The sequence below is a fragment of the Hermetia illucens genome, chromosome 1, assembly GCF_905115235.1.
Source record: "Hermetia illucens chromosome 1, iHerIll2.2.curated.20191125, whole genome shotgun sequence".
NCBI classification, from domain to species: domain Eukaryota; kingdom Metazoa; phylum Arthropoda; class Insecta; order Diptera; family Stratiomyidae; genus Hermetia; species Hermetia illucens.
Window position 1 is genome coordinate 92068498 of NC_051849.1, and position 14941 is coordinate 92083438.

Sequence of the window (14941 nt, forward strand, 5' to 3'; positions counted from 1 at the left end):
ATGCAAATGAGAGGCAGCTTTTCAACACGGTTTGTATCACCTTATTCATTAAGAAATTTATTCAATTCAATTACTCTGCCCTAATGTAAGAAACGATTCCCTGAATCGGCGAATATTCCACTCATGTGTTAACGGAAGAAATTCTCATCAATTTAATCATCATCAAGAAGGCTGCTGGTTCTGGCCGTATCTTATGCTCTTGGGCTCCATGGTCAATTACTATCGAATACTGATACTCTTTGGGCGGTCAGTTTCTACTCAATGCCATCTATTTCTGAAAGATAGCATCATTTTCTTTGCCAGCGCACCTTATAAATACGGATTAATCAGTGAGCACCTAATAAGTAACTCCATATAAAAAGTGCTTGAGGTCCCACTGTATCTTACCTCCAATAGAGCCTCTATTAGATCCTCTCCGGTTATGCTCACTATAAATTTAGTGGCCAACGTTACGTCGAGTCTTGGACAGCGGCAGAATTTATTGTTATGGCCTTTTCGCTGTGGACTGAGCTGTGGTTTGAATGCCTTTGGCTCAACCATTCGATGTTGAGCTTGGTTACTTTTGCTTGGTCTCTCTGTTTGGTGTGTGTAATCCGTAAAAGCTGCTGAACCACTTCTTTCCAAGCAACGGCAAATAAATTTTTTGCCTTTACATCAAATTCTCAAACTGCTATTTATTTGTCTTACATAAGCAGAGTGTTGTGTGGAAATATTTGGACAAGTCTGCGAATATAGACCGAGGGGGGTTGTTTTTATTCTAATATTTTAGAATTGTTAGAACTCATTTGAAAAGTGGCTGCTGAGGGCTGTCGCTTTACTTTACATTAGTCTCTGCCTTTTAATGTCATCACATTCTCCAGAACCAGACTAGTCAACCCTAAAGGTTTTGCGTTATTTTTGTATTGGCCGCGAGTCATTCATGATATGATGAAAGTTTTGTCATTATCGTACAAACTCTCACATCATGCCTTCCTTGGCAAGAATAAAAACTTTCCCCTTTGACTGTACACTCGCGCACGCCGGCGATTCGATGCCAATTTTAACTTTTGTGATAGTAGGTATTCCACCTCTCTATTGCTGCTGACAGAGTATCGGATCGAAAAAAATTAGTTGACCAACTTTTTGCCGAATGGCTTTAATGTTCACCCGGGGAATTGAGATGTGTAGTTGGATTTTCGGATAAATGATGCGAGTTTTGGAATTTGGGACAATTGGAGTTGATTCGTATTAGCTTTGAGTTTCCTTGTTGTTTGAGGTAGAGTTTTTGCCCTGATGGTAAGCAATCACGATGATTTTTGCCTCTTGAGCTCTCTTTTACATTTACATGCAGAAAATGGGATGCTCATGTACATTTAGTAAACTTCTAGGTAATAGTGCGATAATAGTGAGAAATGTGGTTTTGAATATTTCATTCGAAGTGTTTTTCCTATATATCTATATTCCGAAGTTTTAATTAGAACACTTATAAGTCAAGTGATAGATATTTCAACTAATTTTGTTCATAACATATAGTCGAACAGATTTTACACGGAATGTTCAATGTTTGGCATTCGGTTGGTTTATTTATATAGGGATTCATGTTCTTTACAGTGAATTTCTTTCCTCTGACTGTATTTTAGTCACAATTCAAAAAATCAGGATTCTGCAACTCTACAGAGTTGACAATTGTACAATAATAGAGGTCATCAATCGTCATTGCTTCGTACAGAAGATTCAAATTTTGATCGAAAATAAACCAAGAGCAAATCAATAGGAATACCGGTAGCCCGGCACTTGAGATATAAAGGTTTTGTGTTCACCTTATCTGAACAAGTGAGTACATAGCTAAGAATGCAAGAGACTTGTTAGCACTGATGAAGGGAACAAGTGTTTCCCGAAATATCGGTATTTGGAATACCAATAAATAACACTAGCGAATAGAAAAAGCAAGTTTTTATTATCGGAAAGCATCCCGTCATATATTGCCAAACAAAATATGCGTATGTACATACGAATTAAAGACATAAATATTGTGGACAAAATTGATCTAACGCATATTTACGCATTTCCACTTTGCTTTGTGCACGAAAGCATCCGTATATGCACGTCCATCTTATTGAACACTACTCGCAAATTCCATTAGCATATAGGTACACACACACATGTTTGTCTCCAGCAATTGATATTGCTATTCAAATAACTAAAAAAAAAAGAAAAGCGACAGTGATATACGTCCTGCAATGCAATAATTTTCTGTGAAATGTGATAATTTAACTTAAAATAACTTTGTTAATAATAGTTAGATTGCATTCAAACTTTCCAGAGTTATGTCCTATATTATTGCCTAAACAAATGCCCGTTTTGTACTTTTAGGATAATACTAAGTTCTCGGGTAACTTCCCAAAATGTGATAATAGACTATTATTAACTTTATTTGTTGGGATATCGGATTTAGGCCTTGTGGGGATATCAGATTTAGGCCTAGCTTTTGTAGAGATGCATCACTGACTTTTTTCTAGATTTTTCGGTTAGCTAGATTTTGAGAACGAGACCTGCTTCACTTTGTGGGGCGCACATTTGAAGCCCTCACTGCTCTATGTTCCCCCCAATATCAGAAACAAAAGTAGTAATCGAACCCTTTCATTTGATACTCCACATGACCATATTTGGCGAAAAAAGGTTTTATACAACCCATTCACATGTATGTGGAGCCTTGAAACTCAACGCAAAAGGGCGCCACTCGCTGCATGTAAAGGGACATAGATCACATCATCCCATAAAATTTCGTGACAATCCGTTTAGCCGTTTTCGAGTAAATCGGGTGTGACGGACAGACATTGAACCGATTTTAATAAGATTTTGTTTCACACAGCGGCGTAAGCAATCAATTGACTCACTCTTGGTCTATGGAGAATATTGTATGGGAAATTCATTTTCAGTCTTTGTATAGTTTATGATTAACAATGCATCCACAGTAATATCAAAGTGCTTAAGGTAATATTGTGTGTCCAGATAGCTGAGTGGTTAGAGCACAAGGCTATCGTACGGAAGGTCGCGGTTCAAATCTCACTGGTGGCAGTGTTATTAGTATCGTGGTTTTACGTCGGATACCAGTCGACTCAGCTGTGAATGAGTACCTGAGTCAAATCAGAGTAATAATCTCAGGCGAACGCAATGCTGCCCGCATTGCCTCCTATAGTGTACTGTATTATACCGTTTCGGTCTTGAATGAAGTGCTCTAACACACTTCAAGGCCCTGATCCAATATGGATTGTTGCACTAACGATTAGTATTAAGGTAGTATTACAGCATGGTGAATTGAAAAAATCGATTTTTTTCCTTTACATATTTCGAAAGTATTAAAGAATTCACTTGAACTTCTTTACTTTAAAATCTTTATTTTTATTTGAAACGTGAACATAAGTAAATGTAAATTATGATATACTTAATAATTTAAACAGGAATGAATGAAGTTGTGTCCGACACACAATTGGTTTGACTCTCTTCTTCTACACAATTCCCTACTGATCACCAATTTTCTCCATCAAAAATTGTTTTTCGATGTCATGGCCACCAAGATTCACACTTGCGTGCGTCCGACACGCAAGTTGCTTGCTCCGCCACAGTATAACAGGTGATGTGATATCATATCACTTTTTGAAAGTAGTAATATCACAAATATCACCTCTAATTACCTTAACACTTCATATGATCTTACATCATCAACATCGGCAGCCTGGTATCGTTTGACATATTACTCCGGGTCAGCCCTCCCGCTCCTCCGTTTTAGGGTCCCTTTGAGTCAAGAGATTACTTTCACCAACTCGAGGAGAGAGGAGGAACGAATTCAAAGCAGCCCCACTGTCCGGACCCTCTGCCGACCAAGCTAAATTTTATTTGCGAGAAGGAGAATCCGGAGATTACTTTTACCAACTTGAGGAGAGAGGAGGAACGAATTCAAAGCAGCCCCACTATCCGGACCCTTTGCCGATCAAGCTAAATCTTATTCGCGAGAAGGAGAATCCGGAGGTAATGGGGCAACATTTGTAGCGTTTTTCAATGTTTTTCTAAAAATGTTGGGCAGAGAGAGCTATTCTGTGTTCGCAAGGAGTTGCTGATGAGTCCCATCTCACTTTCTATGAAAAAAAAGTTGTTATCGGCCTCGTCGACACAATCAGTATATCATACCTTGCCTATTTTGTCCCGAAAAGACTGAAAGCCTTTATACCCACTTGGAACTTGGGTAAGGAAAACTCCGCCATGCTATTAACATAGTATGCTGGTCCCAAGCCCAGGTAAAGGAGGAGGGTTTCAGGCAACGTACCCCGTACTATCCTCAGTAAAACAAAAATAAAATGCTGAGATCAGGGAAAGAGATAAATAGAGTATAGTTGGAGTTATTCTACTATGTTAAATCCTACCTGGTCACCAAGAGAGTGACAGGTCCCGCGACAGGCCGACCAAGAAAATGCATACAATGTCGTTACAAACATGATGATCGGATTGAGTCACAAGCCTCGGAGAAATGCTAGGGCGTCCACCTCAGTCGACGCGGCAGGACGCGCCCCGATTCTGTCGAGAAATGGGCAAGGGTTCTTGACGCATGGACGGCGTCAGGACGTAAGCAAGTTAGTCCGCACACAACGAAAGCCGACCCCGCTTGTGAACGGGACAAAGGCTGAAGAAAAGAGGAACTTGTGTAAGGAAATAATCTCACCATTCGCTTCAGCTTCAGTTTCCGATAAACCACGCAGTCCATCTGCCTCTTGACCCGTTTTCCGCACAGAGTTGATCATTCAATGTAACTTAGCGCTCTTCACAAGGAATCACTTCTCTCCCTTACGCTTGTAGGTGGCCTTACGTTTAGCATAGGGGGCGACGCAGTCACCATCGCGGCGGACTGTGAAACAATACTGGCGATGCACTCCCTTGTTAGAGCAGGACGGGCTAAGCAGCCAATCATGAGAAGACAACTACTGATAAATAGTAGACCCAAATTTTTCCGTCAATTCAAGATATTTAACTGATAGCTTTGACCCTATAATCTTGTGGCCAATCACTAAGGCGACCCAGGGTCGGGATCCTCTTTTAAATCAAGATTACTACTTTAATCACATGCAACATCGTTTATATAAACGACCAGGTGCGCTTCTTTTGATATGTCAAATCTTTAAATCCTATCCTAGGAAAGGTTTCAGAGGTCTGTTCCAGAATGTCCAGACGGTCTTCTAGCGTTTCATAGAAGAGGAAGTAGCTGCCTGCCTTACAGAACTAAAGACATTTCTAAGGTTCAGCTAAATTACAAAGCTAATGTGGTGGTTAAATAAAAACATTAAAAATAGAATTACTGATGTCACCAAAACAAAAGTAAAGAACAAGTTTAAACTGATGAATAAACTCTTGAGTTAACCTACATACACTGTGTTACAATATGATAGGTTGCTTCAATTGTTTGTATTCCAAAGCCCTTGCTTCTGGATACGTCTATTTATTTTCTTTTCTTTGGTCATGTGCTCCTAGCTACAGTAGGGACACTTCCTGTACGCAACATTCTAGCTGACACAACCGCGCAGAATTTTATACAAAACGGTCAAAATGATTTTTTTTTTATAAAAACACTACTAGTACCTGTTTCACGAACTTTATTTCAAGAACAAAGGTTTATTTTTTTGAATTTGAGTGAACCCTGAGTATTCTCCTAGATGGCAATGTTCATAAAATACAGAGGACTATGGCTTCGTCCAGGGCAGAAGCAATTCATCAAACGCTGTCTTAGGGAGAAACGTTATCGAAGGGGTTCCTGTATGTTATTGGGGAATGAACTAGACTCTGTTTTGAAACTCAAATAAGGTTAATAGTATAACTATATTTTTTAGAAATTCTGTGCAAATCCCTATAAATCTAAGTGTAATCTCGCGGTGTTTCTAACGATTAAATTATTTGAAATAATTAGAATTTGCCTTTTCTTGTCTAGTAATATCTTTTTAACCTTGCAAATACCTATATATCGTGCACCACTTGTTCCCTTCGAAATTCTAGCAAACAGAGCATGATATTCCTGGAAACCGCATTATTACTAACAAAGTTACAATAGGTGAAATTGCCGTTTTTATACAAATTAACTGCTACAGTGCCCGACAAAAAAATGTTCGCACTGCTAATGTGGAATAAGGATTTTTCAGGTTTATTATGAAGCTAGAGAATAAAGTTGGGCTTCATGTGAAGTTGTTATCAGTTACACTAGCAGAAATTCTATTTAAAGAATATGGTGGAAAGAAAAGTTAAAGTTTTGAGGAAAAGGTACGTTCGTTGAAGACTTGTCTGCTACTAGTAAAGTACAAAAAACTCGTCGAAAATAAACATGTACACAAACAATTTGTTAAACGATTTTTTTAAAGAAAGCAGATAAATGAAGGTACCTTATAAATGTCGAATTAGAAGAAATTAATTTTCGCTTTTTGCTTATTTTCGGTACCCACCTCTGCAACTCGTGCGGGCATTGATTGGTATAAATTTTCAGTAATGTTGTTTAGAATTTCATAAAGCCATATCGTTTCTCAAGTTCTTTCTAGATTTGCTTTGTTTCTTATCGATCTTCGTTGCCTCGCCATGGCAGCGTTAATTTAAAACAGATAAAAAATTTCACATGATAAAAATTGCGTTTACTTACATCATCCTGTAACATTACTTCATCAAAGTGCTGATGTTGTGCTTCTACCGTGGGAGCAACACAATCTCCGATAATTTTTTTGTACTTTTCTGTGTTGGCAATACTCCTTAGAAATGAAAAACGACCAATTCTCTTGGATGTTATGCATCCCCATATCATTACTGTGGGACAAAGGCGTGCAGTTCGTACAGCACATTGCGGGTCAAATTTCTCCTCTCTTCTTCTTCGCACTGGAGACGGACTGTCAGATTTCAGTAAATTGAATTTTGACTCATCACCACAGGCCTCCAATCGTCCACAGTCCAGCCACGTCTTCCATTGTCCAATTCAGCCTTCTTCGCGCATACCCTTCGTGAAAATTTGATTTTCTCCTGGTTTTCGAGCTCTGAGCCCTAATTCATTCAATCGTGGCTGAACCGTTTTCACACAAACTTGCATATGTCAACTTTCCAGCGATTCAGTGCGTGATTGAGGACCAGTTGCAAATCTATCTTGCAAGGATGCTTGCTGTAGAACCATAGAAATTTTCATATATAAGAAGTACACAAAACCTTTCATAATTGAAGTTTCTGGTGTCCCGATCCCATATAATCGTTTTGAGTTACTCATTTATGTTAACATTTGTCCCCTTCATATTCGAATTGCTATTAGTTTTTCTTTGGAAATCTTGCATGACAATTTCCTTTCAATTAAATCAAAAAACTCCATAGAAGATATCAACTACTTCTAAACAATATGTAATTCTATCACGACCGAACCTACATCCAATCTAATCTAAACGAAGGCTACCCTCATCTTTCCATCGTAATCAATTCACCCAAGTTTAGTGCGCTTGAGGGTCTTTGATATGTTTTTCTACCATTCCCCGTTCCTTGCTATTCCGTGGGCGAGCATAAACATTATTCTTTCAAGTTTATTTAAAATTCATAAAATCTGTTTGTTTCCTTACATATGGATGGTTTAGAAATGAGGAAAACAACATAGCGAACCGTAACGAAAACATTTTCTCGTGATTTCTGAAAATCTAAAGCAAAAACTTATACCTTGTTGTACACGGGAAGGGGAGAAATAATTGAACTTTCATGAGCTCTCTCGTAATAGCAAAAAGGAACATTCGCCCGAAAGAAAGCTCCGAAAATCAAATAAAAAATGTTGTACTGCCTTAATGCATATTGTATGGTCCTCATAATGCAGCGGAGAGTGCTGAATCCAAAACGATTACAATGAATGCGGGAACTCAAAATGGATGGAAATTCATTATGAGGAAAAATGTTTGAAATTCCAACTGAAATTCTACTTCTTCGTCGAGTACGTTCTGTGAAAGGAGGAACACATAAAAGAGAGGGCATTCAGGGCAAAAGTACATGTGAAATTCAACTCCATATATTCCAAGTAACCCAAACAATCATATTTGTCGCATACATGCGCAGAGCTGGGTAAATGAGTCCATATGTCGTCGGGAATATCTAGCGGAAAGTATGGGGAAGCCACTGTGTACTCGTATATAACGAAGACTCGAGCCGAATATGGTATTACCCTTGTGTATATTTGGTGTGGAGATAGCATAAAGCGCAATACATGGCTGCCATGAGGGCTCTTAATTATACAGAAAACTCGCATTTCTTCCGTTTCCAATAGGTTTCCATTTATTGTGACGTTCTCTTATCTGCTCTCGCTTCTGCAGACTATTCGTTCCGTTACGTTCCCTGAGATCTTGCGTGTTTACTTAATGTTTTAGCCGTAAGCGGTGAGATTTTGTCTGATCGGTCTATTTTCTAGTACGCTCATTTAAATTCGTCCATTCTGGACCATTACAGCATCTCAGTTGAAAAGATCCACGCCACAAGAAAAACCCACCATGATCCACTCAGGAATGGTTGTAATCACCTCAGCATACAACGTTGGAGCCGAGCCACAAAACGAAATCAAGCAACACATACGCTATGTGGCCTGGCGCGACTGCTATAAATGCAATTACCTCATCGTCATGTCAATATACCCACGAGCAATCCAACTCGCTCGTCGCTATCTAAAGTGGAGCGGCAATTGATAAATTGGGAAAGTGTTCACCGAAACGCTGAATAGCGGCTCCATGCCTCCCTATGTACCTCGCATTCCCAATCACACCATTCACAAAACACATTGAAGTGAAGGTTTCGTGTCAATCACTTGACAGCGAACATGTTTTCCTCTGTGCTCGTTATCGCACTTATCCGAGTGCTTCTGTGCGCCCTATTTGCTAGGATGGAAAATCCAACAAAAAATAGTGAGACGAAACATTTGTGGAGGAAAAATAAACACAAGGAAACGATGAAGGTTTATGCGTTGAGGAATAATGTGGGTTTTTATTTTTCAGATTTAGAGCGTAAAACTAAAAGTGCTTACTACCGAGTTTCTTCCCTTATTCGGTGATCCTTCTGAAGTTAAGGAGGCTAGCTGATAAAGTCAGCATTTTTTTCAACCAGATCATCAATCATTATTTATTAAAACCGAATACTGATTCCATATCTTTTCCCGTTTTCTATTTCCAGATTAGATACAACACTCCAGGCCATAGTTTATAAACTTGTTCCGGGACTTTATGAGAAAGAGTTACTGAGGAAACGGGCTTTCTACTCAACTCGTCCGGAAGAAGCTAAACTTGCGACCCCCGAGCAGAGGGGTGACGATACAGAGCACTTGATCTTCGGTCCTACTGACAACATGTCGCTTTCGCTGGAGTATGCTGACATTGAGTAAGTTGTTTGTTTAATGCGTTCATTTGACATAGAAAAGTAAACCAAATATTTGAGTGATCCTGAATTTTTATGAATATTTATCAAACTTTTCCGCTTTCTGCTTACAGAGAACTTGCTGACGAAGATGCTTCAGACCTTCGCAAGCCGAAATATTTACAGTGCCCTGCCAACTTCACTGTAGCTCACCTGAAAAAGTTTGTGTTCGGAAAATACGGTATTGATCAATCTCGCTTCACCATGGATATCATGTACAAAGTTAAAACAATCGTTTTGGCCGACCATTACAAAATGATGGACGTGGCCTACATTTACACCTGGAAGCGCGACGCTCCCATGAAATTCTTCTTCCGTGTCAAAGAATTGGAGAATCCGCCTAGGAAGAAGAAATGTCCGAAAATATTGCCTAAAGCAATCAAAGAAAACTGCTTGGAGAGTAAAGAAACCGACAATAAACAATCCTCTTCTGTCGAAGTCGAAGGAATCAAGGATGAGAAAGAGATCAAAGTCGAGATCAAAGAGGAACAAGTTATTCAGGACACGATTGAAAGTGAAATGGATATCGATATTCCCACTATCGTTCCAAATTCAAGTGAAGCGGGATCACTACTGGGCGACTGTATGGTAGCAGTTCCCATTGCAGTTAAAACACCTCCTTCAACATCTCCAGAAAAACCTGAGATAAAACGCGAGGAAGATATATTCAAAGAAGAATCAAATCATGTGCCGCCAGTATCGCAGTTTACTCCAGAAAGTAAGGTCGGAGCTGCTGAACAGACATTTTCCCCGAAAAATAATTCAGACAAAACAAATACCGATCATCGGCCGGAAAAACTCAAAATCACTCTAGTTAACAAAGGAAAGAACTCAGGGAAAGAGGACGACGCTCCGAAAGGCAAGTCAAGTTTGAAAAATAAATCATCAAAGCATTCCCCTCCTGAATTAGAGGACCGCAAAGTTGAGAATATTAAACTGAAAATTGATCTTTCTAAGCAAGGTAGTGTGACAATAATCAATATGTCAAGCCCAGATTCTGGCAAAAAGGAGGTTGTAAAGCCATTGAAGCCTGAGAAGGAGTGGAAAATTAAAATCAAGAAGGATAAGGATAAACAAACCAATGGTACAAGTGATAAAAATAAATCTTCACCTCACGAAAAGACTGTTCCGCCAATCACCATTGAATTGGGAAAATCAGATTCACGTAACTCCGGTGCCAGTTATTCATCAAAATTCGAAAATGATGAAGATAAAAAGAAATCCGAGTTTCTGAATTCCATTGATCTCACTCCTATAAAATCAATTACTTCTCCCAACAAAGCTGATAAACATAAGTCGACAGTCGGTAAATCATTGAGCAATTCGTTGACGCCCAGCTTTTCTTTGAAGAAACCTCTGATGCCACCGCCACCCCCACCGCCTGCCCCCAAAACTTCTTCGGCTTCAAAGCGTAAAAGCAAGGAACCTGTGAAAGCAATTGTCAAGAAGCCAAGACTAGATTCACCAGCTTTTAAATTGCCACCGCAGCCTCAAATAAAAGTCCGTTCAAATCTTTTAGAGCCAAAAAAGAGTCCACCTGGAATTACTTTCAAACTTGCCCCCTTTCCATTTGGTGCAAATAGTGAAGTCGCAAAGCATCTAGAAACTTCCACAACGTCTACTCTAGTTGCTCCACTCGCACCGAAATCAGAATCAGATACAGAGCGGAAATTGGAGGATGAAAAGCTAATGCCTGCTCCACCGCCGCTTAAAATGCTGGACGTTTTTAAGAGAAATGGTATGAAGCCCACCAAAAGTACGGCAAAATCAAAAATAGCCCCGACTAAGCCAGGAAAAACCACCAGCAGCGATGGTTTCTTACGTCCAATCGTCACTACGAGCATGGCTCAAAATTCTAGAGTTCCTATTGTTTCAAACATTATGGGTAATCGTACACCAATTGCACGTCGCTATGCTCCTATTTTACCTAAATCAGGTCGAACCAATCCCTTTGCTAATCTCCCAAGTGACGTAGGTTTCCTTCCAAATAATTCGACCGAAATCAAGCCGATACAAAATGGAGAAAATAAGGAAATCAAAGTTTATGGTCCACCAGCTGCGACAACTTCAAGTCCTGCTCAGAAGCCGACGGTTTCAATTGCCACCTCAGTTTCGTCTATGAATCAAAGGCCAACATCAAAGTCATCTGCAAGTGGCAACTACTTGAACTACGCTCTATTTAATTCTACAAAATCTAAAATGGGAGAAGTTCCGCTGGGTTGTCGTACACCAATCTATACCCCGAATTCACCTATCTACTCACCGAACTCGCCACAGTATATGCCTAACTATAACATCCCATCGCAGCCTGTATATAAATATACGAAAACCCAATCAAGCGCCACCAATTACTTGCAGAACATTCTGGGAACGAACAAACAGCTATCGAGCCTCTTCCCAGCTCCGCCAGTCAAAAAATCTTCTGATCAAGCATCCAGTAAAACTGAGGGCAGTGAAAAAGCATTGAAGCGGAATAAAACCCCACCGATCGTCGGCAAGATGTCTCCTGAGCCGTCGGACAAGCAGACTCCGGTACAGTCACTTCTGAACTCCTGTAATATTAATATTCCGTCATCACTTTCGATTACAATTAGAAACGAAGATGATGATGCAGATTCCACTAAATCGTCCAACATGAAACACTCGAACCCCGTCAATAACTACATCGAAATTTTGAAACTACCAGATACGCCCCTAGTAACCAACGATGCGCCGAAAATTGCTTCGCCCAACCATTCTGACGTAAAGACGATGATGCAGCCAAAGTCGCCAACTAGCTTGAAACTTCCTGGGGTCACGATTAATCCTTCAAAAGTAAGTCCACCTGCCATGAGCGCATCACCCACGGTAAAGCCTGGCGTTAGTAGTCCTAATTCTGCTCCCAAGGCAAAATCGCCCGCATCTTTTGATAGTGACAAAAGAAGCTCGCCTTCTTCAGTGCCTCATAAAAACGCGAAAAAGACTCCCAGCCCTGAGAAAAAGACAAACGAGAAATCTTCAAGAAAAGCTGAAAAACGGCCTGCTTCTGATCTTGCGAAGTCGCCAAAGGAGAAATATGAAATTTCCTCATCTGCTTTGAAGAAGTTTCGTCCAATTTTGCCCAGATCAAAGACGCCACCGGTTCCCGGAGTTGGTCCGGTCACGTCATTAACACCATTACCTACAAAAATGGTCCCAAAATTGAGCACATCCAAATCGGGGGCAATTAAAAGTAAGAAAGGTTCTCCGAAGACAGCAAATCAAGTGAAATCACAACAAAACTCCGGTGCTAAGACACCCGACTCATTTGTCGACTTGACAAATCAAAGAAAGACTGCTACTCCCCCCGGTTCATTATCTCTTATCACTAATCCGCCAGCTGCTCAACCAGGCAACCTCCCTCCTGAGTTGACTGCATTTTTGGCGCAGCAGCGTCAGCTTCAACAGCAGCAACAACAACAAGGGCCTTTCTCTCCTATTGGGGCCACGAATGCTGCCAATTTTCTGCCGCATCTTGCTTCCTTTCATCCAGCTACAAATCTGAACATGCAACGCGCCTATCTAATGGAACATTTGGCGCGTATGCAGAAAGCAGGGGTAGAAGCGCTCGAGAAGTACATGCAGCAGCAAAAGAACAACAATACGAATTGCGTGAAAAGTCCAAGCACTAGTCCCGGGAATAATGGCACAGGTGCCGTGAGTACTTCGTCACCAAACAACGTGAAAAATTCTACGTAGACGTAGGTTCATATTGGGGCAAAAGAACGAGAAAAGCAAGTGTGATAAATGTTGTTGGCAGGGAAAATTATAGTTTTGAAAAAGAGGTCTCCGAGTGCAGAGCGCCAGTATGTTTTTAGCCTTTTCCGACTAGTTCAAAGTGACCATAGCATGTTATTGGCCCAGTTGAATGTCTGTTGCGTAGTTTCTCCAAGTGTAATATGTACGATAAATGCGCATAACTATAAACTTAATCTCTAATCAAATAATATTTAAGTTCCACAAGCAATAGACTGTACGATTTGGTTAAATCCTCTAAAACGAATTTCAATTCCCTCACATTGTGATGACTCAAGAAATTGTCACGAAAGTTTTCCAAAAAGAAATTTATATATTTGAAAGTCGAACCATTGTATGGAAAACTATAAAATGGGTTGGAATTATTCCCTCGTTTTTCCTTGAAATGTTCCTTTCAATCGTTGGGACAAATCCAACCCGCTGCGCATGTGACGGCATGAAATTAAATCCATTACCATATTGTTTTCGTTTTATTTTCCTCCTCAAACTTGTTTGGAATTTATATATCTGAATTAATACCAGCCGAATTTGTGTACATAATATTGTATTAATTTATTACGTTATATTGGTTTCCATTGATAGTTATATAGAATAGAATGCATATTCACCCATTGTGTCGTTACTGTTATCTTTGATGTATCTTTTTCTTCTTGCGAATATGCAACGCTGTCTCCACAGTCGCTAATGATTCCATTGTAATTTCACTCACGTTTACGCCTAGAAGTTGTTAAGTAATTTTATATCTGTAAATTCTGAGATTATTTTTAATATTACCAGTAAAGCAAGACTAGTGTTTACCTAGGCCATAATATATGCATTATTAATTTTACAGTAACTTTATTAAATACATATGTATACACACATGTAATCTAGTAACTATAAATAGTTACGATGGAGTATCTCTAATGTACATAATCATATGCTATTCGTCGAATAAAATTTAATTTTTATACGAATGAAATATAAAAATGATGTTTGTATTTGATCACGAGGTCATTTGGAAAGCAGAGAATAAATCTCATTTTGCTGCGAAAAGGTAAGTAGAGGAGTTTTTTCTAGGTGTCCCTCATGCGAATGGCACAAAGTAATTTCCCCAGTAATACACATTCAGGTACTACTTTTCGGAACATAGTAGTGAACTGTGGCAAATTGTGCAATGCCTGTGGCTCTTCTTTCTCGTGACTGCAACGGGTACAACGTTTAGGCATACTACTCAACCCTCAATCCCCTATACAGCTATATAAGACCCATCATCTTTTCTTACCTGAAGTTCCACTGAAAATGGGTCAAATCGTATTCAAAAGATAACATACACCCTCGTCTCTAAAATTGTATCCTTTTTTTTTGTGATGTATCTACACATTTGGTGTCACAGCACAACGTACTTTTCCCGAGCGAGTGTAAGACATTCTACATGGTGACTGAAAAGTGTTAATTTCTAAAGCAGATTGATTAACACGCTGACTACGTAGCAGAGAAATCAAAAACTGTGATGTAACCATTAGTATTATGCATCCTCGTTTTTTAAGGTTTTGTGTAAAACAAAACCTTATTAAAATTGATTCAATGTCTGTCTGTCTCTCTGTCTGGCACACGCATTTTTCTCCAAAACGGCTAAACCGATCCGAACGAAATTTAGTGGACAGATGGGAGCTATGAAATCCCACGCATACAGCGAGTGGCATAAATTTAGGTGGAGTCTAAAGGGGGGCTCCCCATACATCCAAAATGGGGATTCAAAATTTTT

General features: G+C 39.6%; 1 protein-coding gene across 2 annotated transcripts in view; it reads left to right on the forward strand.

Annotated features, from left to right (window-relative positions):
* The window catches only part of LOC119661261 (polycomb group protein Psc-like), a 68931-nt gene extending 54777 nt beyond the window's left edge, over window positions 1-14154 (forward strand). For both annotated transcript variants that reach the window (XM_038070514.1, XM_038070515.1), the window contains 2 exons: window positions 9181-9384; window positions 9495-14154. In XM_038070514.1, coding sequence (XP_037926442.1) covers window positions 9181-9384; window positions 9495-13137 — 3847 coding nt within the window. In that variant the 3' untranslated portion in view covers window positions 13138-14154. The remainder of the gene's footprint in view (window positions 1-9180; window positions 9385-9494) is intronic.
* Window positions 14155-14941: the final 787 nt, after the last annotated feature.